The sequence below is a fragment of the Halichoerus grypus genome, chromosome 8 (assembly GCF_964656455.1).
Source record: "Halichoerus grypus chromosome 8, mHalGry1.hap1.1, whole genome shotgun sequence".
Lineage (NCBI taxonomy): Eukaryota > Metazoa > Chordata > Mammalia > Carnivora > Phocidae > Halichoerus > Halichoerus grypus.
Window position 1 is genome coordinate 42629752 of NC_135719.1, and position 25913 is coordinate 42655664.

The 25913-nt window shown below is 37.2% G+C and overlaps 1 protein-coding gene across 1 annotated transcript in view; it reads right to left on the reverse strand.

Moving 5' to 3' along the window:
* Nucleotides 1-3713: 3713 nt before the first annotated feature.
* ARIH1 (ariadne RBR E3 ubiquitin protein ligase 1) overlaps nucleotides 3714-25913 on the reverse strand; it is a 120990-nt gene continuing 98790 nt past the window's right edge. The window contains exons 8-14 of the mRNA XM_036104739.2: nucleotides 24411-24453; nucleotides 23829-23900; nucleotides 19871-20001; nucleotides 15558-15615; nucleotides 9920-10180; nucleotides 8133-8245; nucleotides 3714-7115 (exon numbers count right to left, since the gene is read on the reverse strand). Coding sequence (XP_035960632.2) covers nucleotides 7031-7115; nucleotides 8133-8245; nucleotides 9920-10180; nucleotides 15558-15615; nucleotides 19871-20001; nucleotides 23829-23900; nucleotides 24411-24453 — 763 coding nt within the window. The 3' untranslated portion in view covers nucleotides 3714-7030. The remainder of the gene's footprint in view (nucleotides 7116-8132; nucleotides 8246-9919; nucleotides 10181-15557; nucleotides 15616-19870; nucleotides 20002-23828; nucleotides 23901-24410; nucleotides 24454-25913) is intronic.

A 25913-nucleotide genomic window follows, 5' to 3' on the forward strand; every position in this document is an offset into this window, starting at 1 on the left:
AGTCTTTATGTAGAATCAGGGTTAATAGCTTCAGATAAACCAGCAGACTCTGTTCACTGCCGTACCTCCAGTGAACAGTGCTTGATACCATGGATATCACTGAAGGATTCTAGGTTTGAATTTTCATTCTGCCACATACAAAAGGAATACCCCAGGAAAATTACCCACCTTTTTTGAGCTTCTATTTTCTTACTTATAAAATGGGTATGGTAATTCTTTCATAGGATTTTTATTTTTTATTTTTAATGTACGCTCTACACCCAATGTGGGGCTCACACTCACAACCCCGAGATCAAGAGTCACACGCTCTTCCAACTGAGCCAGCCAGGATTGTGAGTTTAAAAAATACGGACCTGAAGCAGTTCGTAAACACGAAATAAGTTAACCAAAATTGCCTATTATATACTAATTCTTTACATTTATTTTTAAAAAATTTTCAGGTCATTTTGGTTTTGTCGAAGACAACTTTTGTGACATGCAGCTAGCAAACCATGACCTCCCAAGACCTGCCTCCCAACCCATAGGGGTAAGCTCTCAGAAGCCACATTTGTACAGATGATCCTGGCCCACCGCTGTGTGGTTCTCTCACTTGTCTGGCACAGTTAATATGTAACACCGGGGGCTACAGGGTAGCTGACAAGAAAAGCAGAAGCTGTTAGAATGATGTGGATTTACAGATGATACACAATGCCAGTTTAGTTCCTGGGTCCAATCTCATCCTGCCTTTGGGAGTCTATGAGACAGCTCTGGATCTTTTTTTTGTCTAAATTAGTACTAGTATGCTTATTATTTGTAACTAGGCTTTGTTTTCCAACTAATTTTCTTTGATTCTCACAATATCCCCATAAAACAGACAATAGAGCATGATGGAATGAACACATGGAATTAGACAAGCATGACCCTGCCACAAACTCTAATTTTTGAGTGAGTTAATCGTCCATGAACCTGTTTTCTCATTTATAAAATAGAACAGCAATGTTTACTTTTAGGGCTGCTTATAAGATACAGATAATATAAGGCATCTGGCAAGAAGCACTCAGCAAGTTAGAGCTCCTATTAGTATCCCCATTTTACAAAAGAAAAGCCCATAAAAAACTATGGCTAATATTGAGATTTTTTCCCACTACACCACACTGGGAATAAAAACAGGAAAATCCACTGTTTTAACACACAAGAATGAAAACAACAGTGAGAAACTGGAGACTCTCAAGTGCTCTGAACTTAACTCTCAGTGATTAAGTACATTGACTTGGCACAAATAGCTTAATGACAGCTTTGCTAATAACCATTCAACTACCTTTGCTCAGACTCTACACTAACTTACTCCCCAGACAGATTCCTCCCCCTTGGGAAGAGAATATATTGCCAACTGATGGGAACATTCTACTCTGCTCACCAGTTCTACTGTTCTTTTGGTTTTGTAAAATGAATTATTTTCTCCAAGGTGTACCACATACCAGAAAACTGACAAAAAACAAATTGGGTACTTTGCACTAGACCCTTAGAAGACACCAATCCACAAACCCCACTCAGCTAGGGCCTACAGTATAGTCCTTTCCTGAGCTTGTGAATTTGCCACAGGTCCGTTGTCCTTCATGACCTACAGTGCTCACCTGTACTCCCTCCTTGAAACTATACACGTCTAGATCAACTGTCCCAACCTTGTCTGCATGTCTCAGACTGTGTTGCATAATCATCAGGGATGGGGGTAAGGATAGGACTTTAACAATTACTGATGCCCAGCACACAACCAAAGTGATTAAATCATAATCTCTATGGGGTGCAACGTAGGCATTAGTTTTTACTCTGCTTAGTGATTCCAGTGTCAGATGGACAGTGGCATTCAGTAGCAAACCCAAGATTAACACAAACTGAAAAACAGTATGGCCCAAGTGTAATTTTTTTTGACCTACATTTAAGAATATTGTGAATTACCAACATCTCAAAATTGGGATTTCACGTACTGTTTATTTCCCATGCTCCTCTCAGAGCCCACTTAGCCCACAGTAGTCTATTAAAATATTTACCTGACTCTTGTAGATATGATTTTGAGATTCCTGTCTTACTTGACACCCCTTGATTACTGTAATAAAGTTGTGCTTTTGGTATTGTCAGAGCTGCTACATATCAATGTGTGATTGATTTATATACTAATTGGCTCCTACTCTGAAAATGGCCCTAAACAAGTGGTTTAATCATAGTCTGAAAACTGCTTTTCAAAAAAAACTCATAGTATTTTTCCCAACCTGCTGCCTAGAGAAAAGACCAACAGTTGCCTTAAACACTGATTTAATTCCACAATAAGCAAAAAATTAAAACTCAGAAGTTGTCTGTTTACTCCTACAATAGGCACTATTTATTTCCAAGTTGAGCATTTCCAGGTTAGCGATTTCATCTTGGGAGATTAAGCAGCAAATTCCTTAAAATGAACCAGAAATACACCAACTTTATCCCCAAAGAAACCTGACAAAATCTGAGGGGCCCACACTTTTTCCTGTTCCTGAAGGAGCGAAGATTTCCCCATAATGCTCACTACTTATCTTTTTAAAGCCCCATATGCCATCCAGTTCCAAGAAATGCTGAGAACAAGTAGATTTCAGTTGTTTGTACATTTTCAGTTATCACTTACAAAACAAATTCTGTAACAAGTTCTAGTAAGCTATCCAAAATTCTTTATATTAAAAATTCACTTGAACAAATAACTAGACCAATTAACTGCAAATTGCTTGGCCACTATTACCAAGTCAAATAATGCTGAACCCTTTACTCTCAACTATCACATGTGATAGTCTTCCCATGAGTACTGTCCTAATCAGCAAGGTGGGAAGGGCTATTCTTCTCTCATAGCTGGTTTCATTTGATTGGGCAAAACAAAGAGCCACATTTGTTGAAACTGCATCAACAAATTAAAGATCAGAGATAGTACATTAACCTTCCTCAAACAGTAGCAGTGACAGGCATTTATATAGTCTTTTATGTGGTTTCAAAGTACAATGCTGTAGTTAAGAGTGCCCTTTCCAGGTACTGAATGCTAGGTCATTCTGAGACTAAATTAATATACAAAGAGGTAGTACAATGTTGATTGAGTCCCAGATAGAAGAAACTGAAATCTTGGGCAAGTTACTTAACCTCACTGAGCCTTATTTTCTTCTCACAGACGGTAATAGAAATTAAAGTGCTTTGAAGATAAAAGTGATACATGAACTCTCGTAAGTATAGATCCAAATAAAACCAAATTAAATTGTCTTCAAATCTGGATTTGGCTAGAATATCAATGATGGGGATCTCCCAACTTATGGGGACCTTCTCTAAGAAAAAACTCTCCCTCCACCCCTACAGGAGATACTTAGTAGCTTTTAAGAGTGAGCTAAATGGAAGCAATGTGAGGGAGTTTAAATGACTTTTAAAATATTTTGTTTAAAAAATTGACAAAAATCTGAGCATCTAATATCACTGTTACAACCCAAAGAGCAATTTAAATTCAATGTTCAAGACAGAAATTGGAAAGCTTTCAGAAAATGCTCCGAAGGCTTCATTAACCAAGTTAATTGTTGGGGATGGTCTCATTCACAGTTCCCTGCAAAGAAACTGAACCAAATCTCATCATTTTATATTAAGTAGGAACAGTGAATAAGGCACATAATATAGGTGACTTGGGCCACCAATATATCTTTTTTTAAAACTATAAAAATAAACATAAGTAACTAATGGAATAACAAAATAAAAGTTTATTTTATTAGAATTAGGAATGTTCTTTCCCTCTGGGCAACCTGAACAGTCCAGTTACAATGAAAATCTAAGAACAGTTATTTCCACACCACAGGGTGCTCTATGCACAAAATTACAGGGTTAGGAGCATTTAATCAATTTACCGATCTGATTGTCTCACCAACCCGCCCCCTCCCATCCCCCAAGTGCTCTATACCGGGATTTGTAGCTAAAAGATTTTGTTACATCAAGTCCTTTTCTCTCTTGTACTAAATTTCAGTTCCTAATCATGGCTGAACCACATTTTACACTGCAGATTCAACCATTTCAAATCAAGTCAGTCAGTCTTGGATCTGTTATATATGTGTGTATGTATACACATGTGTATTTAATATATTTATTTAAACACACATAAAACACATACAATCTGGGTCGCAGCAAATTACACAGAATTTAGAGTTTGATGATATTATATGCTACTCAATTTTACCACTGTGTGTATCCTGAGCTTTGGATCAAAATTTTATTGAAAATCATTTAAAGTCCATCTACTGCTGAATGAATTGTTCAAATGAAGCATGCACTTTCAAAAGACAATGTAACTGCCCTCAAGAAGACAAGGAGACCCTGGTGCTTACCGTGAATAGAGCCCTCTGACAAAAAGACTTAGGTAGGTGAAATAGGGAAGCTGTCATACAATATGGCTTGCCTATCGCAGCTGGGGTCACTGAAGCTACTAACAATGAAAGCAATTAACTCAGGGAATTCCATCAAATATGGAGATAGCTGTTAAAAGCTTGGAAGTTCAGAAAAGGCCAGTTCACCTTGATCCATACGAATTAGGGAATGCACCCACACCTGCAATACCCTTAGGTAATATGCCAACACTGAAACTAAAAACCATCTCTAAAAAGCACTGTTCCTCCATGGGTGGGGGCTGATATTATGAAGTGCACACACTGTTTTTGGATACTTGTTGCAAGGGCAGCATGTAAAGAGGATTCATGACACTGAAACCTAGATACTGCAGTTAACTGGTTAAGATTTTTAAAAACACCACACATACACAAAACATTTTAAGGGAGCCACATATATCTAGATAGCAACTCTGGCTGCTTTTCAAAGTTACCAAGGAAAGGAACTCATTCAAGCTTTCTGTTAAAAAAAAAAAAAAAAAATCTCCTTAGTTTTGATAAATGTCTTTTAAGATTGATGCAGTCATTTAAAATAAAGTCAAATGAATGACGGGGGAGAGGGGAGGAGAAGAGACTATGGAAGAAGCAGACACTGAGTTCAGATTTGCACCTGAGGTGGCAAGGGAGGAGAGGATAAAAGGTATGGGTGAAGTTGATCCTAAAGCGACAAGTGGTTTAAGGAAGCAGCATAATATACTCAGCAAACATTCACTGATTTTTGATGGGAAAAGAACAGTTGCAAGTACATCTCATGTAACAACCTTTTTCTAAAAGGAAAAGTAGGGTTGATTCAGCAAAGCCTAACTTAGGCAAAAGGCCAGAGGAAAGTGAACCTACTTCCCAATGGAGTAATAAGATGTACAATGCAAGAGCAGACAAAGCTGCCTCACAAATGGTAAACACTCCCTAGGCGCAAGACATTTAAAGGAAGACAAAGAGGTCACGAAAACTGGTACTTAATATTAAGACCTCTTGATCTAGTTGCCTAGCTCACTATGCACTCCTGTATAAAACTGACAGATTTAGGGATGCTGACCTGTTGAAAAATACCACAGCCAGAATGGCCTAAACAGGTATATAGTTAATAAAACCACCACCATCCTTTACTTTTAACATAGCTCTTAGTAGAAATTTCATAAAAATGGACATCACAGCTAAAATGCATTATTAATTCTCCTATCTGCTGACAATAGAAAAGAAGCAAACTCAGTGATTTCTATTTAAATGCACTAGATGGGAATATTATGTTCTAGGGGTGTTTGCCTTCAAACTGAACCCACAGCAACACACACAAGCAATTTCAGTATCTGCCATTTTAAATTCACAATCTGAAACTAAGTGAATGGCTATTTATTTATATTTATATTTAAAGCAAAAACATTCTATTTGACACCCTAATGTAAAGAAGGGGTGAGAGAAGAGCCATAACTAAAATCTTAAAAGGCTCAAAAGCAGCAATTAAGGGGGAAAAAAAAAAAGAAAAAAGTTGAAATGTCTCCTCTGGATGTGACAGGGAGCATAGGAAGCCTTCAGGTATGTGCATGACACGGGTGCACAAAGGCTTAGGTAGATGAATGAGGCCATGGGAGGGGGGGAGGTTGGGGACTGGGTCATTCTTGAACGACAGCAAAAAGCTCCCTCTTGCGGCCCTTATCAGGCCATGGCATTTAGTCAGAGCTTGACCTCCCCGTCCCTGATCAAGAGCTGGAATTCAAGGCGTGAGGCCCATGGCCAGCAACGGACATATCAAAACGAGAAAGGGCAAAGTAATCTCAGGAAAGGAAAATCACAGAGCTCTAGTTAGGTCTTCCAGAGGTGCTAAACCAACACACCTTTATCCCAACCCTCAACCCTGGAAAGATAAAGCAAACTGAAAGAAAATGCACAGCAAATAGACATAATCTTGAAGATTTTTAAAGAATAAATATTTTTTGTAATTAAACATTATGCAAACACGTGCCACGCTTGCTTTGTCCATGCATATGCGCTATATACAATTTTGAAAAATACTGTGTTGTCTTCTTGTTTTAAAAGTCATATACAAAGTTTTTTGTTTTTTTGTTTAATTCCTCTTGCTGCCTACCCCTTTCCCCGCCCCAAGAATTTTCTTTACAAGGAACTAATTCACTAATTCACTCATGACCTTGGGGTATGAGAGAAAGAGAGTCAGTCTGTGTGTGTGGGTATCTGTATGTGTAGGGGAGGAAGGGGAAGAAGTTCTTTACCAAAGTACAACAAAATGGCTGGTTTGGACATGAAAAGCAGTGTCAAGGAGCAGTTTTAAATTTTAACTGTACTATACTCAGGAAAAAGAAAAAGAAAAAAAGGAGTCAGCTTTGAGAATGAAGCTACGTTACAAGTTAAAGTTGGAGGGCTTTTAGTGTGTCTGTCACACTTTTGTTGGCGGCCTAGAATACTGTTGTACAATGGTTTATCTACCTTTTTTTATTACAATATAATTTACTTAAACTTTCCGTTAACAAAACAGAATTCTGGTACTACAGACCAGAGGTGTCAGAACAGGCTTAGTGCCTCCTTGTTTGTGTTTGTTTTGTTTTGTTTTGTTTTAATTGCATGAGCACTCTAGATGGTAAAGTTTTCAGAGTTCATTTTATGCAGGGCCATTCTCAGTCCTCAATGTACTCCCACAGATCTTTTTCATAGCCTTCATGCACATGCTGTAACAAAACCCTTCGTCGACTCTCACAGTATCTGCAATCAAAGAAAAAAAAAAACACTTGTCAGCCTCCAATAATAAAAAAAGGGGCATTTACTTAATTTTAAAGGCACTCGTACAGTTTATCCAGACCTGGAAGAAGCATTTGTTTTTTTTTTTAACAGGCACATTTCAGGTCTAGATGTACACAGCTAAAAACAAACCGTTTTCCGATTTTAAAAGGTATTCTTCAAAAGTTGTGATTCCCAGTTTTGAGAATTAATTCTAGAGTAATAAATTGTAAGAAATTCCTAAGTCCCTTAGAAAGCATTTGATTCAATTCTGTCATTCTACAGATAATAGTTTCAGAAAAATAATTTCAAGGGTTACTGATTCCCACCTATAAAATCTTTGTTAACTGTGAAAGTGACTATAAACACAATGTAGTAACTATAGTTGACTAAGGGAAGTGAAAACATTACTTGGGACTAAATCTCCAAGTCTTCCAAATGCCCAAATTTTCCTACTACTATTAAAAAGATATTAGTATATATATGTCAGGAAACAACTTTGGGGAAAACAGCAGCTCCATGTTGAGAAAGCAAACATTTTGCATCTTTAGCTTAAGAGGCAGCACATTTTGAAGTATCCTCTACCCCTAGGACAAAGTAATCCTCTCCTTAGAAAAAACAAATCTAATAAAAACTCTAAAAAAGCTTGGTTAGCTCACTTGTCGATAGCCATGAACCCCAGAATCCCCAGGCTACAACCAGCACCCTAGTATCATCCCTCCTCATAATAACCATTTGCCCTTTCTTAGGTTCTTTCTTCCTCACAATGTGGCAACTAAGTAGATAAAGCTGAGTGGAAGATGCAGAACCTGCCAATGGGATAAATGCTTGACTAGCACTACTATCTGCAATTCGTTGCCCAAAAGACAGAAGCAATCTGTGGGAAACATGGTAGCAACACAGTTACTGAATATGCTAAATCCAAGTTTTACAATCATCTAACTTCGCCACTAAGGCATAGGGTCAGAAACTTTTGCTCCACAACTGGTAAAGAAATCTCACCTGTACTTATCTTGTACTTTTTGCTTTATATCCTGCAGAGAATCTTGGGAAATATCTCGTTCAAGGTAGCCCGAAAGCACCTCTGTGGCATTCTCTAGATCTGCTTGGTTATTCTGCAAGAAATGAGGAAAAATACATAGTAAATATTAGCTTAGATGAAAGCTAAAAGATACACCATCTGCTTCTTTGCCTATAGACTGCTCTCAACACTGACTGTGTAATTTTCACAGGTGGTTTCTGCACCTGTAAGCTCTTTAATCGCTTTCACCTCTAACAACTTGTTCTCTTTTTTCCAGGATAATTTTTTATGTTAAAAGAACGAAAGATTTACCCATTACCACTGGAAGAATATCAAGAAAAAGTCCTGAAAGTGATTAGGAAAAGTCTTTTTGGAATATTCTAGTTCTGCAAACTGCTATCTGCTGAAACACAAAGAGAGGGGAAACTTGAGGAAAAAATATAAACCCATTCCTGTTTACAGCTGGCTGCACCTACTTCTTCTAAGAGAACAATGCATGTAAGATTAAAATTGTTATCCTTTACTACTATGGCTAGTTCTGTACATTTACCCATTTAATTCCCATCTGCTAGTCAGGGTTATTGTCTAGTCATCTATGGACATCAGTGTTTTATGCATCAATTTTTAATATGCAGTTTACGTTAGTTTCAGGTGTACAATATAGTGATTCAACAATTCTTTACTCAGTGCTCATCACGGTAAGTGTAGTCACCATCTGTCACCAAAAAACGTTAATGCCATCTTATTGACTAAATTCCCAATGCTATACTTTTCATTTCTGTGATTAATTTATTTTGTGAGTGGAAGTTTATACCTCTTAATCCCCATCCATCTATCTCAACCATCCATCCACCCACCTCTCCTCTGGCAACCACCAGTTTGTTCTCTGTATTTAAGAATGCTTTTTTTTCCTCCTTCTTTCTTTGTTTGATCATTTGTTTTGTTTTATAAATTCCACATGAGTGAAATCAATTTACTTATTAGAATTACACTCTCTAGGTCCATCCATGTTGCTGCAAATGGCAAGATCTCATTCTTTTTTATTATACATTAATTTTAATTTTTTTTAAAGACTTTATTTATTTATTTGAGAGTGAGCAAGAGAGAGTGAGGGAGCACAAACAGGGGGAGCGACAGAAGGAGAGTTAGAATCAGGCTCCCCACTGAGCAGGGAGCTCGACGCAGGGTTCGATCCCAGGACCCTGGGAACATGACCTGAGCCAAAGGCAGATGCTTAACCAACTGAGCCACCCAGGCGCCCCTATGCATCAATTTTAAATGAGCATGCCTACTTGAAAAACCTTTACTGCTAAAAGCCCCCGTTAGTCATTACTCTTCCACTGAAGGTAACCACCATATTAACTTCTAATACCATATATTAGTTTTGCCTGAATAAAGGCTTTTACTGAGAACTTATGATGTGCCAGGTGCTATATAAGCAATATACATGTATTGTCTCACTTAAACCTTGTTAACGTCCTTGAGAAGTATTTACTCCATTTTAAAATAAAGATATAGATAACATTAAGTAATCTGCTGCAAGTCAACAGAGCTAAAAAGTGATTAAGTTTCAAATTCAGGGCTGACTCCAGAGCCTGCACACTTAATCACTAGCTGGCTAAACCACATCAACTTGAATGTAGTTTAGGACAAGAAATCTAAATTCTGAGCAAATAGGAACCTTTAAAACTCTATGTATCTTATCTATGAAAGACCAAGTAGACCTATGACACAGGGATATTTTCCCCCACTCAGTAACTATTCCTACCTCAAAGATAATGGACTGGTTATTCTTTTTGAGGTAGAAAGCGAAGACATAAGTGTACATGAGTGTGGCACGACACTGGCAGAGGACATCAACTGCTTTCTTCAGGAACTGCACCTCAATCCAGGACATGTTGTGCTGTTGCATCTCCTCCATTTTCTGCTTCACCTGAGCATAGAGTTTGTGCTCAAAGCGTAGACTCTGCATGTGGTTCATATAGCGATTACAGTAGAACAGGTACCTCTGCAGGGCTGCCCTAGATCGCTGTCCCATTAAGAAAAATTATGGACATGTAATTATAACAAATGTATCAAATACACACAAAAGCTGATATCATATTTACAGATGAAACAGTATAGGAATTTAAGGTAAACTCAGGAATAAACAGATATCTCTTACCACCTTTTGTTATTTAATACTGCTATGAATATCCTATAGCTGCACTTCCCAATATGGCAGCCACTGGACACCTGTGGCTATTTAAACTAAAATAAAAAATTCAGTTCCCCAGTGCTCAATAACCATTTGTGGTCAGTGGCCTTATAAAGAACATTTCCATCACAGAAAGTTATACTGGATAACACTGTTCTGCAGTATGCAATAAGTAAACAAGTAAAAAGCATCAACATTTTAAAGTAGAAAACAACAGAGAGACAGCCAGACATCACCTAACTCCTCACATAATACCAAAGAAAGTCTACAGTATCAACAGGTAGGTGCCCCTCTCACTCCCCAACTGAGTTTGAATTTGAGTATCTAGAATTAACCACCAGTTTCAGGAAATACAGGGATAAAAGAACCTATTAAATGATACCAGGGAGTTACAATCAGCAAAATCCAGAATGTGAAAATTTTACAGGACAAAAGGACTTAGTTTCCTCAACAAATAATGGCAACGTGGAGGGGAAAAAGGAACAGTAGACCTATAGATTAGAGAATACTCAAAAGATATCAATCAAATCCAATTTGTGGACCTGTGTGGATCCTGATTTGAACCAACTTATATAAAAGAAAATTTATGAGATAAATGGAGACATTTGAACACTGGATAGTTAATGATATTAACAAAGTATTGCTTTAAAAACATATATATACAAAGATAATAATGGTATTGCAGTTATATTGAAAGTTTTTTTTTTTTTAAGATTTTATTTATTTATTTGACAGAAAGAGACACAGCGAGAGAGGGAACACAAGCAGGGGGAGTGGAAGAGGAAGAAGCAGGCTTCCAGCAGGGAGCCCAATGCGGGGCTCGATGCCAGGACCCTGGGATCATGACCTGAGCCCAAGGCAGACGCTTATCAACTGAGCCACCCAGGTGCCCCAAATCTGTTTTTTTTTTTTTTTTCAAAGATTCTATTTATTTATTTGACAGAGAGAGACACAGCGAGAGAGGGAACACAAGCAGGGGCAGAGGGAGAGGGAGAAGCCCGATGCGGGGCTTGATCCCAGGACCCTGGGATCATGACCTGAGTTGAAGGCAGACGCTTAACCAGCTGAGCCACCTAGGCGCCCCATATTAAAAGTGTTTTAAAGATACATGAAGTATTACCAAAGAAACAATATACCTGGTCTAGATTTGTTTTATATTATTTATCAGACTGCAAAAATAATTCACCTTGGTCTCTCACAGTATACTGTAAATCTCTAGAGACAGTCTTTTTTAAAAAGTAATATTGTTTTTTTTGTTTTTAATTTTATTATGTTATGTTAGTCACCATACATCATTGGTTTTTGATGTGGTGATCCATGATCCATTGTTTTCGTATAACACCTCGTGCTCCATGCAGTACATGCCCTCCTTAATACCCATCACCGGGCTAACCAATTCCCCCTCCCCCCTCCCCTCTAAAACTCTGTTTGTTTCTCAGAGTCCATAGTCTCTCATGGTTCATCTCTCCCTCCAATTCCCCCTCCGCCATTTTTCCCTTCCTTCTCCTAATGTCCTCCATGTTATTCCTTATGTTCCGCAAATAAGTGAAACGAAAAGTAATATTGTTATCTCTAGTGCCTAATATGCAGAAAATGATTAATAAATGTTTGTTAAATGCAACCACTATGAAAGGGTTTCGTACCACACACACACATTTCTTTTTTTTCTTTTTTAAGATTTTTTATTTGAGAGAGCGAGCAAGAGAGAGAGAGCACGAGCAGGGTAAGGGGAAGAGGGAGAAAAAGACTCCCCACTGAGCGGGGAGCCCGATGTGGGACTCAATCCCAGGACTCTGGGATCATGACCTGAGCCAAAGGCTGATGCTTAACTGACTGAGCCACGCAGGCGCCCCTACGTATTTCTTTTTACTGTCATTTCCTCTTCCTCTCCTTATGCCTCAGAGACTACAAATAGCACAGACGCTACTAGGCCCATGGTTGGGTTCCTGCTTAGAAATACTAACTCTGAACCACATAATTAGCCAATTACATGATCCAGTATCAAACAACAGTGAAATATCTAAAAAAAAATCTATTATTACTACTCAAGAATCAGAGAGGTATCAAATCAATGCTTGTACACTGACTGGAAAATTATGCCAATTATATGTCATTGTTATTAGATTAAAAGCAATATTAATGTTATTAAATGTGTTAATCAAAAAATTAATGCCAATTATGTATAAAATCTAATATGTAGAAAATACTCTGCTTGGCATTTTATCTCCCCCCGAAGCATTAATATTTTCAAGTCTGTCAAATTTCCAAGATTAAATGGAAAAACTAAACTACCATATAAAATATATGATGTTAGTGGACTTTAGTAACTGATTTAATGATTCAATAATTCTAAAATAGCTTCTCACTAAAATACCTCTAAAATTCAACATGAACCCATTTCACCACTGCAAATAAGACCAACTTTTAAATCAAATGCCAGAACCTGGATTGAGAAATGCACTGAGTGATGACCTAAAAACAGTTTGGAAAAAAAGTCCAAAACAACAAACCTGACTGCTTAGAGCTTAGAACAGGGATAAGCAAACTCTGGCATGTGAGCCAAATCCAGCTGCTGCCTGGTTTTGTAAATAAAGTTAACTTGGAACTTTGTTCAACTTCTGTCCATAACTCTGGCAAGACTACTCATCTGAGTCTATGGCTGATTTAGCATTACAAGATCAGAGGCAGAGTCGAATAGTTGTAAAGAGACCATATAGTCTGTAAAGCTGAAAATATTTACCATTTGACCCTTTACAGAAAAAGTATACTAATTCTCCTGGCCTAGAAAATAAGAAAATCCAAATGTCCACCACGATCAGCACCACGGCACAGTATGTTAAGTCAACAACTTTCTACAACACAGGTACACCTTTCCAAAGTACTCAACTACCCATCTATGTTCTTTCTGGACTGTGTGCCAACCTTCTAGTACTTTTTAAGGCTACAACTCCCAGTGAATAGTATGTCAGATTACGGGAGTAGGGAAAGTGAGGAAAGAAGAGGCCAGATGAGCATGCAATGTGTGCTCCATTCTGGGAGGAAGAGCTCCCACTAAATAAATAAACAAATAAAGCCACTCATAAAATCTTTCTCTGTACACCCACAGGATCAGAAGATTCTAGTTCAGTCCAAAAGATGCAAACTAGAAAAATAATGTGTTCTACCCTCTAGAATCTACATGTTAGAAACTGGCTTAGAAGCTATGCACAATAATCCACCCTCCCTGTGGATCTCAGAAAGAGATTCTACCAGCACCCAAATGAGGCCAAGGATAACTCATATACTTTCTCTACTGGTGAATACCGTATCTGGCTAGATCTAGCTAGATTACTATTCATTCAGAAGTAAAAACTAAAAGCCTATATACCACAGTAATTAGGAAAAATATAATGCAGCTTAAGAAAAAAAAAAGAACATTTCTCTGTAGACTATTCTCTGTAGGATAACTATTATCAGAATTAGAATAAACTTTAGAGAAATTTATGGTTTCTTCAACAGGATTTAAGACAATCGTGACTACTTAAAACAGAAGGGGAAAGCCATAAGGGAGAAAGGCTAAGATTAAAACAAACAACAACAGAAAGAAATGCAATGACAAACTGAGCTAAATAAAAAAATACAAAAGTAGAATCAAGTCCAAATGGGAGGTTGGAAAAGCATGACTCTTCAGTATACAACTTTTATATTAAAACTACATGGTGTGATGCATCTCAAACTGGAGTCTAATCATACTCAATGGGAGTGGGGTAGGGGAGCCAAATGATCTGGTCTAAACAGACCATGGGATTTAAAAGTATTTTAAAATCTGATGACAACCTAAGAAAACACAAACACTCTGGGATAATCTCAATGAATTTATAATTAAGAACCAAAGTTTTATTTCAGGTCTTACTTTGTGAAATGGCTAAAACTGGCATTAAGCAACATTAACTGTACTAAGCTAATGAGGAAAACAAGTGAAAGAGAATACATCAATGATAAATTCTGATCAAACCAAATCATGATGCACTATAGGAATAAAGGTTTGCAATAGTTGAGATCTAAAAAGTCAGTGGGAAAACAAGTTGCCACATGGCACTTAGTAGCATAGTACCATTCAATTTAAAAAAACTTGGGCCATCCAGCAGTTTATCAACAGTAATTTTATTTCAACAAACAATTTACCTGTCAAATTAATTTTAACTTGAGTCTCAAAGGTTTCGTAGTTTTCTTGATTTGGTTGTATAGTTGTATATGAGCATAGACGTTTATAGCTGGTTTTATGTTGAAACATTTAAGTAATTTTATAGTGAATATAATTTAAATCAACATGGAATTTGTGGGCATTTTTTTCCCTTTAAAAGGAACACAGATATTGTGAGAATCTGTGAAACACCATTCACCATTTATAAATACAAAATATTATTTTCCAGCTTTTTAAAAAAGTGAGACACAGAACTCTCACTTCTAACAATATGATAGACTAGGCTGTATATATTCTTTTGTATTTATGGTCTTTTCAATTAGAAATCAATTTTAAAGGAACATTTAAAAAGTAAAAAAATAAGCAGCAGATGTTTTGAATGACATCCTAGTAAGGAAAACCATTTGAAAAGAACATTTTTGGGACAACTAGGGAATGTCAATATGGAATAGACTAATGTAAGGAATAATTAAATTCCAGGATTCTACAATTATGACAGAATTACTAAGCTGAAAGGAACTCAAAGTGTTGATGAAGGTAATTCACACCTAGTGTTTGAACCATCTACAACAGTGAGTTATATCCCTAACTAGTAACAGGGAACTCTCCTCTCCTGAGGCAGTCCATTCTAAATCAGCTCATCTATAATCCTTACCACTTCTTGATGAATAATGAGGTTAAAAAAAAAAAAAAAGAATGTATATAAACAGCAGCAAAACTATTTAACAAATACTGTTCTCTAGACTCCTTGCTGGGGTGAGAAAATCTTGACACCAAAACTACTAAAACCCAGAACTGTGCTACATGACTAGATTAATTAAAAGAAAGCAAACAAATCTATAAACAGGAGTGCTACTGATAAGCATTTTGGATAAGATTCCCTTTCTAAATGTACACAGATACCCAGTATTTACTGGGGTGTCTTTCCACAACTCTTTCAGAATTGAAAACTTCTGCTGAATTATTCCCTAATAAACACGTAAGCACATTCTTGTTCAACTGTCACCTGAAAATAAACGTACTTACCTCCTGTGCATCTCTTGCTGCCTTTGCGTCATCCTCATTATAGCGGTTACAGTTGTACCTTAAAGTAAATTAAGAGAATTCTGTAAGGCCAAAAATCAATGAAAAGGGAACAAATCACAGAAGTTTGGATTCAGAGATTATCTAGAAGCAATATTCTTCTTTATACAGGTAAACTGAGGTATTTAAAATGCCCAGGGTTCCACCTTTATGACAGAATTACAAGACTGAAAGGAAATCAAAGTGTTGTTGGATTCCCCACCTCCTGAAGTAGTTCATTCCAAATCAGCTCACTTGTAATCATTAGAAAACACTGTCATTCTAGAATTTCCATTCCTGACTGCAGTGTGAACTTTAAAAAAAAAAAAAAAAATTTATTTATTAATTTGAGAGAGATAGAGAATGAGTGGTGGGGAGGGGCAGAGGGAGAGAAAGAGAAGCAGATTCCCCGCTGAGCAGGGAGCTCGATGCGGGGCTCAATTCCAGGACCCTGAGACCATGACCGGAGCCAAAGGCAGACGCTTAACAACTGAGCCACTCAGGCGCCCCTGCAGTTTGAACTTCTAACTCAGTTTTTGAAGAAAGAGGTCTTATTTCCTAGGTTGTCTGTTATTTAAACCAAATATTTCCAATTTTTCCAGTTACTCACCTTCTTATCTTTATAAATCAAAGAGAACCAACAGTTGATGGACTACTATGTAACAGTTGCTGTGCTATATGCTTTACATGCTATTATAGTTTCAAGAGTCACTGAAAACTGAATGACACACAAAATGAGAAGCAGGGGAAACGTGCCCAGAAGTCAGCTCAGAGTAGAGATGAACAAGACTGGCATTTCCCTTGTTCTGATTAACTCTACCTCTGCTTTTCTGGGAGTCTACATTATGGGAGCAGCTGATACTTGAGTGCTTACTACATATCACCCACTTACTACTAAAGTCTTTAAATGTACTATCAGATTCAATTCCCTGAACCACCTTATGAAATGTGTATTATTATCCTCATTGAGCAGACAAAGAATTAAGTTTTGAGAAGACAAGTAACATACTTAAGGGTCATATAACTAGGGTTTCAGAGCTAAAAATGCTGGTCTCCCAACTGAGGGCCATGCCCTTAATTATGGACTGTATCGTTCACATGCTGTAAGTCATGTCTTCAGAATCTTTTTAACAGTAATCCTTTTAGATCTAAAGGAAGAATTTTGAATTTAATTTAAATCTTGTTAAACTGGACTCATTGTTCCAGCCTGTCAAGTTTTCCAGGATTTTAATGTCTATAAATTTAATCTTCTTCTATGATGTTATCCCAAAATGTATGCATGATTCTCTAACTAGTGAAAGAAAGTTGTCAGTAAAACTGACCAGAAAAGCAATAGATAGTTTACGTGAATAAAAAAGGTAAGGACAAAATCTTTCAGAATTGAAAACTAGAAGCAATATTCTTCTTTATACAGGTAAACTGAGGTATTTAAAATGCCCAGGGTTCCACCTTTATGGAAAAGATCACCTTTTTTTCAATTCTGAAAGAGTTTCAGCAAACCTTGGAAGTATTCCTTTAGGAAGACTCAAATTCATTTCCTGTAACTCCAAGAAATGGACATTCAATTAATCCCAAGTATCTCTGCGTATATTCATAGCCTAGGCCACAAACTTCTCAGCTAACACTGAAATACCTTGCTGAGGTCTACAAAACACTCCCTAATCCATCATCCTAATAATACCATTTGATTTGGGGATTTGACATTAAGAGAAAAGTTACGTGGTTTATATGTAGTTTGTGGAATCAATCACAAATTTTGGAAATTTGGGATTACATTTTGTCTGCTTTCAGTTTGTGGTAGCTTTCTATTTTCCTTAACTACTCAGTAAAATAACCAACAATAGCTTACTGATCTCATCTTTCAGTTTTTAAAGTAACCCAGACCACAATTCACTCGAGTCAGATTTATTAACTTCCCCCCAGCTTGGGTTATAATCCTCTCTTACCAAAAATTACTTTACTTAATTTAGCCCAAAGGTCGGCTCTTCTTGCCCTCTACTGGTCAACTATTAATACCTCTTCTTCCTATCTAACATATCCTTAAAAACGTTCCTTTTGATATTTTTAAGGTATTTATAAGCCTCAACTCATTCTGGACTTTACTCAGCCAAAATTATTAAGGAACTGAAGGCCAGAAAAGCAAAGAGAATTCATCTATACTTCTAATTCAGATGATGGACAGTGCTACTTGGAATGCTATTTTGAGGATTCTGAGGCATTTTCAGATTTAAATAAGGAAGCATAGCATGATTCATTTGCAATGTTAGCTATGGGTAAAGGCAAGACACAGGAAACATTTCTGACAACCCTGGTCCAGGCCATTCTTCATTCTCCTGTATCCATCATTTGTTTTGTTTTTGTTCAGTTTTCTTTTTTTTTTTTTTTAAAGATTTTATTTATTCATTTGACAGAGAAAGAGAGAGAAAGCACAAGCAGGGGGAGCGGAAGAGGGAGAAGCAGGCTCCCCGCAAAGCAGGGAGCCCAATGTGGGGCTCAATCCCAGGACCCTGGGATCATGACCTGAGCTGAAGGCAGACGCTTAACTGACTGAGCCTCCCAGGCACCCCTCTGTTCAGTTTTCAATATAGCTTCTTTAAAATTTGAGTTATGATCAGAGATTTCCTTACATACAAAAAATGTATCTTTGGGATGCCCAGGTGGCTCAGTCGATTGAGCGTCTGCCTTCAGCTCAGGTCATGATCTCAGGGTCCTGGGATCGAGTCCCGCATAGGCTCCTTGCTCAGCGGGGAGAAGTCTGCTTCTCCCTCTGCCTGCCGCTTCCCCTGCTTGTGCTCTCTCTCTCTGATAAATAAAAATCTTTTTAAAAAAAGGTATCTTTAACAAGAAATGTATCTTTTAATAACTCTTCTTCTCTATTCATTAGGCTTATTGGTTTAAATATACTAGAGTGAATTTAGTTTCTGGGAATAGTCTAATCCCCCAGTTTGCTTCTTAAAATCTAGAGTACCTGTCGGGCTAACCCCCAATACCATTCTTGGCTTTGACAGTGGTAAAATCACTTTCTTTACTTCCACACAACCAACTAGTTTTACCTAAGTCAGAATTAATTTCAGGCCAAGTAATCCCTCTCACTATTCCTCTAATGAAACTAATAAAAGTTCCAATGAAACTAAAAGAAAAGACTTGCCATTGTCTTAAGGTGAGATCCTCCTCCTGTCCTGCCTCTGCAATTTCTTCCCCTCCCATTCACTCTCTACAAAGCAGCCACAATTCTGAGGTAATGTATGTAAAGCACATAATATAGAGCCATCTCATCTAAATTACAGATCTAATCAGGTCACTCCCCACTTAAAATCCTTCTGATAATGTCCAAACTACTTTAGGTCCCAGTCTACTTTGTAACTCTTTTCCTATGCCCCACAACTTAGGAGGGGCCACAAACTGAAATGCCAATAAGCAGGTAACACAAATTAGTGAAATGGGTCATCTGTGTATTAAAACACTCAGAAATACTCTCATTTTTACCAGGAGATGTGTTAGCTCCCTTTTTTCTCAAAACTCAAGACATCATGAATCTAACTTACATTTTCCCAAACTGCTAAGAAATATGGACAGAAGAGAGATATATATTATCTCTATTAAAAGTGATGCCATCTTTTAAATACATAGTGCTATCATGATATATGCAAATGCCCTCAAGATTCAGTCTTGCGGAAATATTTCAAACTAGAAAGTAAAGGCCTCATCTAAGGGGCTACTAATCAATTCCAGGCAAATGCTGCCAAGCATGAATGCAGGCTTGTTCCTATGTTTCAAAGAAAGGCTAAAAATCTGGATTGCAGTGCGCAATTTTCCAATTTTTAAAGTTTGGGACACATTTTTGTCTAATAGCATACGAGGGTAAATAAAACACAACTGCAGGTTGGGTCTTGCCAATAATCTTTTAGTTTTCAACTACTGCCTAGACAGACATACTAGACAATCCAACTCTTCTCTAAATAAGTCATGTACTTTCACATCATTCTACCTTTGTTCATGAGGCTCCTTTTGCCCTGAACATTTTTCCTACCACTTTCAACTAATGAACTCTTAATCCCCCTTAAAATTCTCAAATATTACCTGCTCTGTGAAATATGCCTCATTTATCCCTGTCTCTGGACATCTTGCATATACTTTTAACAATGATCACACACTATATTCATTTATCTAGCTCCCAAGTTAGATGGTGGCTTCCATGAGGCAGAAACATTTGTTAATACACAGCATATATTACATACTTATGTGAACATTTTCTCCCCTTCATTTCCCCAACCTACCAGGCAGATCCATGTGGTTCCCAAGGGCCAAGACACACCCAGCAAAACTCTGCTTTACAGTTCTGGTTACGACAGACCATGTGATTACAACCGCCATCCTTCTCAATTGTGACATGGCATTTGGGACATTCCTATGAAGAGAAACTACAAAGTTGGTGTCAATGCTACACTAGGTTGTATTACTACCACCGAAGAGAAGCCAGTTCTAGATTTGGTTTATTTTTAAATACCACATTTATTGTTATGAATACACGTAAAGAAAGCACTCCGAACAGTGTGCAATACAGTAAGTACTACTAGAAAAGCTATTACCATTATTACTGGCTATTAAGATATACAACAATTAAAAAAGATTTGTTTTAGCGGGGTTGGGGACAAAAACATGAAGTACTTTTAACCATACATGTAGAATAATAGTTTTACAGGAGGTAAAACATTTTGTTCATGTAAATATAATTAACTGTCCAGTGTCATCTAGAAATAATTATTGAGTACTTCCTGTATACCACACACTGTTCTCAGTGTTTTATATGCATTAACTCATAATCCTTATAGTGATCCTATTTTCATTTGTCAGATGAATAAACTAAGGGAGAGAAAAATAATAAAAACACTGGTCTGAGGTCACACAGGTAGCAAACGGTAGAGTCAGGATTCAAGCCCAAGCAATTTGGCCTTAAGAATCAGGCAAGAAGGACTGGTAAGATAGGTAAATTCTTCTTGTGGCTACTGAATTTCCCAACTTTCTCTGTCAAATACCCTTGTTTTATTTATTTTTGTTGTTGTTGTAGCTTTTAAGTAAACTCTACCCTCAACATGGGGCTTAAACTCACAACCCTGAAATCAAGAGTCACATGCTCTACTAACTGAGCCAGGCAGGCACCCTCAAATACCCTTGCTTTAAGTCTTTCTCATTGTGGTCCATTTATAACTGTGCTACAGAGATCACAGCTTTTTCCAAGTCTGTGTCATATTCTTGGTTACTAACGAGCCAAAGTTATTACCCCTACAGCAGGTCTATTGTTATTTTTCTTTTGGAAAATCTAGAAAATCAAACTTATTCATTTTAATGAAACTATAAATAAGATGTAAAGCTTATATTTTTGCTGCATTTGTTTGATGCCTGTAACTCCCACAAGGGGGGAGTATCACCCATTATATTACTTACACAATTCTGCCTTTGTGAAACAGACTACCCTGGCCCATAAACTATAGTCATTTTAAATAGGGAAATATGGCCATTTCTAATTATACATTTGAAATCAAATCTCTGAAATCAACTAAGATATTTTACATTTTCCCAAAGAATCAAATTCCAGGTCTAAAATATCTGTTTCATTCTATATTTCTGGGTTATAATTAACGAAATAGTATTAAGCTCTCAATATGTTAGGATACCACTGATAATCTGCAAAGCTGTTTAAGGAGCAAATAACAATAATAAAGGCTTCTGAAGCCTCTCAAGAGAAAAACTCTTTGGTTTTTCTCAAAACTACCAAGCAGATAACTTTGTTATTACTAATTGCCATTCTTCCTTAATAATCTACTTTCTAAACAAAGTGAAACATATTCAAGCCTATACTCCCTATTTTTTTTTATTTTAAAGATTTATTTATTTTAGAGAGAGAGTGTGTGCAGGAGCAGGGGGAGGGGGGAAGGGGAGAAGAAGAAGACTCCCCACTGAGCTAGGAGCCCAATGCAAGGTGGGGCTCTATCCCAGGACCCTGAGGATCATGGCCTGAGCCAAAACCGAGAGTCCGATGCTTCCGATGCTTAACCAACTAAGCCACCCAGGCGCCCTGTACTCCCTATTTTATTTTAATTTTTATTTTTTTAAAAGATTTTATTTGTTTATTTGACAGAGAGAGACACAGCGAGAGAGAGAACACAAGCAGGGGGAGTGGGAGAGGGAGAAGCAGGCTTCCCGCAGAACAGGGAGCCCGATGCGGGGCTCGATCCCAGGACCCTGGGATCATGACCTGAGCCGAAGGCAGACGCTTAACAACTGAGCCACCTAGGCGTCCCCTGTACTCCCTATTTTAAACATCTTGGGGGTTTATAGTATTTGGGGGATTTCTCTAGATGCAGAAAGAGGGCTACAGTTTAATCAAACTACTTAGTAAAAATACAACTGCCCTATTCTAAATACGAGTTTTACAGAGCATACTAAAAGATTCTAGGTAAAGCCCTATCTGATGGAAAATCAATTTTCAAGAAAGTATGCCTGGCTGGGAAATTTTTTCAACAACAAAGTAACAACTTCCTAACAACACAGAAAGGTTTTCTTAAGTGACATGAGTTATTTTTACCATGATAATTTTAGAGAGCACAAAAATACTGATTTCAACCACACATTCCTCAAAGGCATAGGCATTTGTTTAATGTAACAAGACTATTTCACTACTAAGGCTTTCTGGGAGATAAAAATATATTCACGTTTTAATCTTTTTGGGTACAACAGGGTACTAATGATATAAAATTGTGTGTTTTGGCCTCCATCTTTTTTTTTTTATTTATTAAATTTTTTTTTTTTTTTTTTTAAGATTTTATTTATTTGCGAGAGAGAGAATGAGAGACAGAGAGCATGAGAGGGAGGAGGGTCAGAGGGAGAAGCAGACTCCCTGCTGAGCAGGGAGCCCGATGTGGGACTCGATCCCGGGACTCCAGGATCATGACCTGAGCCGAAGGCAGTCGCTTAACCAACTGAGCCACCCAGGCACCCCTGGCCTCCATCGTTTAAACACTCTTTTTTATCACTGTCCTGTGACTGGGTGATGGAAAGCTCTAACACTAGTCAAACAACTCAGTATTCTTTAAGCATCATCTTCACATGTGAAAGGCAATACTAAAAATGAATAGTCCATGAGTAACACTACCATTCATCACCCTAGTCACTTCCAATACAGATAGGATATAAGGTTGAATTAAAGATTGGTTATTTATACAATTTTCTACTAAGAAATTGCTGGGTACACAGTTGGGACTCAAACATACGCTTATTACTTTGTGACAGAAAAGAAGGGTGCTCAAGACTACATCCATCTGCAGAACAAAACATCTGTCTAGGTTTAAAGCAGTGGTCCACGGTCATAAGGAGACTGAATCTTAAAACTAGTATCATAAGCAGTAATGTACTTCAAAAATAAAAACAAAAGAACAAGGGATATCTATATTACCCTCAAAACTTCCAGTTCTTAGGAGTCAAGCCTCTTCAATCATTATTTTAGAAATTTAGTATGTTAAAGATGTCAAACATGTTAAGCCCAGTGCAGTTACATAACAAAAACAATTACTCAGTTACTCTTGATACTGCTCTAAAGAACGACTCCTTAAGGAGGGGCCCCTGGCTGGCTCAGTCAGTAGAGTGTGTACCTCTTGATCCCAGGGTTGTGAGTTCAGGCTCCACACTGGGTATAGAGATGAAAGAAAAGAAAAGAAAGGAAAAGGAAAGCAAAGAAAAGCAAAAAGAAAGAAAGAAGAAAAGAGTTACACCCAATGTGGGGTTCAAACTCACAACCCTGAGATCAAGAGTCTCATGTTCTACCACTGAGCCAGCCAGGCGCCCCAAACCCTGGAGATTTTTAAAGGCAGAAACGTAAAGGCAGAACAATATGAAAAAGCATTATCAAACCCCTGGGTAGAAAAATTGTTAGCTTTTTCTTCTATAGGAAACCAATGTTTTCCTAACAGACAAATCTAAAGAAGAGTACTGTGCATGTTGCAGTAGTGCTCAATAAAATAAACTTGGAACACTAAAAAATTGGCATTCTGGGGGGAAAAAACAAAACAAAACCCCAAACTCAACCAAAACCCCCAGCCCCCAAAATAACCAAAAAACCCCCAAATCTTAACTGAGAAAAGGTAAAATGAAGTCCTTAACTAGGTAAACTTATTTTGCTAATGCACCTATTCTTATAACAGTTTCACTACCAAGAGTTTACTGAAGGAAAATACCAACCTTTGTGTTGGCTGCAATCCAATTAGAGGTTTCACTATCATCATCACACTTTTTAATCCACTTCTTTAACCACTGTTTGAAAACAACAACTGTTAGGGTACAACAAAAGACTTAAGAAAAGGATAGCAAATTACTTCAACATTAAAATACAGTCAAGTTTAAATGTAAAAGGCAAAGGACAAGATTATCACTGGATTTACTTCTTTTTAAACCAAGGGAATCCTGTAGTTCTCATATCCTATATATATAAAATCAACCAAAGGAAGACTTTTTCCGGCTGAAGCCAAGTGGGGAACCTAGAGCTTGATGAGAAGCCCAGCTCCAAGATGTGTCATTCCCCTTAGCTAATTACAAAGCCTGCCCAGGGAGGTGCCTTAACCACTGTTATCCTGATAAGCATCAGGAAGGGACTTATTCCTAAGGAATGCTTCATGAATACTTGCGATGTTCATCTGAAATAGAAAGGAAAAACACAATCTTCTATCTACAAATGGATAACAAAATTGTGGGCCCTGGTTTTCAGTCAAGTCTCAGAAGTGTTCTATTACATTATTTAAAAATGAAAATGCCAGACAAACTCACCTTACATTTAACAGGATCGTGCCAATTTTCTCCACAGTTAAAGCTGTTAACATAAGAGTTAAAAGAATTAAGTCCTACCTACTGTAAGTAAATAAACAAGCAAGCAATTTCATGTTTCATAGTTTCTCAGTGGTTTCATCTGTTTCTAGTAACTGGCAAATACAAGGGCATGAGCCAAGTTTACATTATTCCACAGCAGATTATTTAGAATTTAGTGTTAGGAGAGCGTGTACTGTGGTGTGTGTGTGAAATAAAGAAATGATTATAGGCATGAAGACATGCTCTGATGACAATTATACAAGAAAGGATTCTCTAAACATCCACCAAACTGTTAAGATAAAAAAATTCAGTTTAATCCCATCTGTATTTTTCTGATCGTTTTATATATGTATAGTTCTGTGCTGTAAACAATCTTGAATTCACCAAACAAATAATTTTCACTATTTTGAACTTAAATTTTGACCAGTGCTTTATTAGCATATATTAAATCTCTTAACACCCCAAATGAAGAGTAAAAGTCTGATTTTGTAGAGTAATTATGTAATTTAATGCTAATGCACAGTGAGCAATACTCAGGAAGCGAACAGGTCACATCTTTGCATGATCCAAACAAATCAACCTCAGCCCTGTAGAGATAAATTGTACCAAGTAAAGTATAAAACATAAGAATGTGACTAAATATTTTCTAAGAATATACTAATTGTTAATTCCTTCCTGTACTCTAGGCACATGGTATATACATTTAAGAAAGTATAAATTAAGAATAAATACAAATGCTTATGAAAAAATAATTGTTGAGTGGCTATTAGCTAATCAAGTAATTCAGGAGTGCCAAAAATCCTTTGCAAATGAGAAGAACAAAGTGCTATCAATTTAAATGAAGTCAAAGATAATGGTTACTTCTGGAAAAGAAGATGGGGAGTGGGATGGAGAAGGGAACAAAGGAGCTTCAAATGAATCTGTCATGTTTTATTTCTTAACAAAAACAAAATACTGACTTTGTGTAAGCTGGGTTAATAGCTACATAAGTATTCACTGCTGTTATTCTCTGTATTTTGGTATCAACTAAAAATATGTTATAAAGTAGGTATATAGGGGCGCCTGGGTGGTTCAGTCGTTAAGCGTCTGCCTTCGGCTCAGGTCATGATTCCAGGGTCCTGGGATTGAGCCCCGCATCAGGCTCCCCACTCAGCAGGAAGCCTGCTTCTCCCTCTCCCACTCCCCCTGCTTGTGTTCCCTCTCTCGCTGTGTCTCTCTCTGTCAAATAAATAAATAAAATCTTAAAAAAATAAATAAATAAAGTAGTAGTATATAATCAGACTGTACCTCCTGTCTACAGGGTAAACTCTAAAATAGTAATGTATCTAAAACTCTAAAACAGTAATGTAATCTCTACCAAAATAGCATGTATTTCATACATATTTAATCTCTGTGAGTTTACCTGCTCCTTTTGGAAATATTTAGTATTAATGACGTGTAAGTCTAATTCTATAGCTGTTTGTG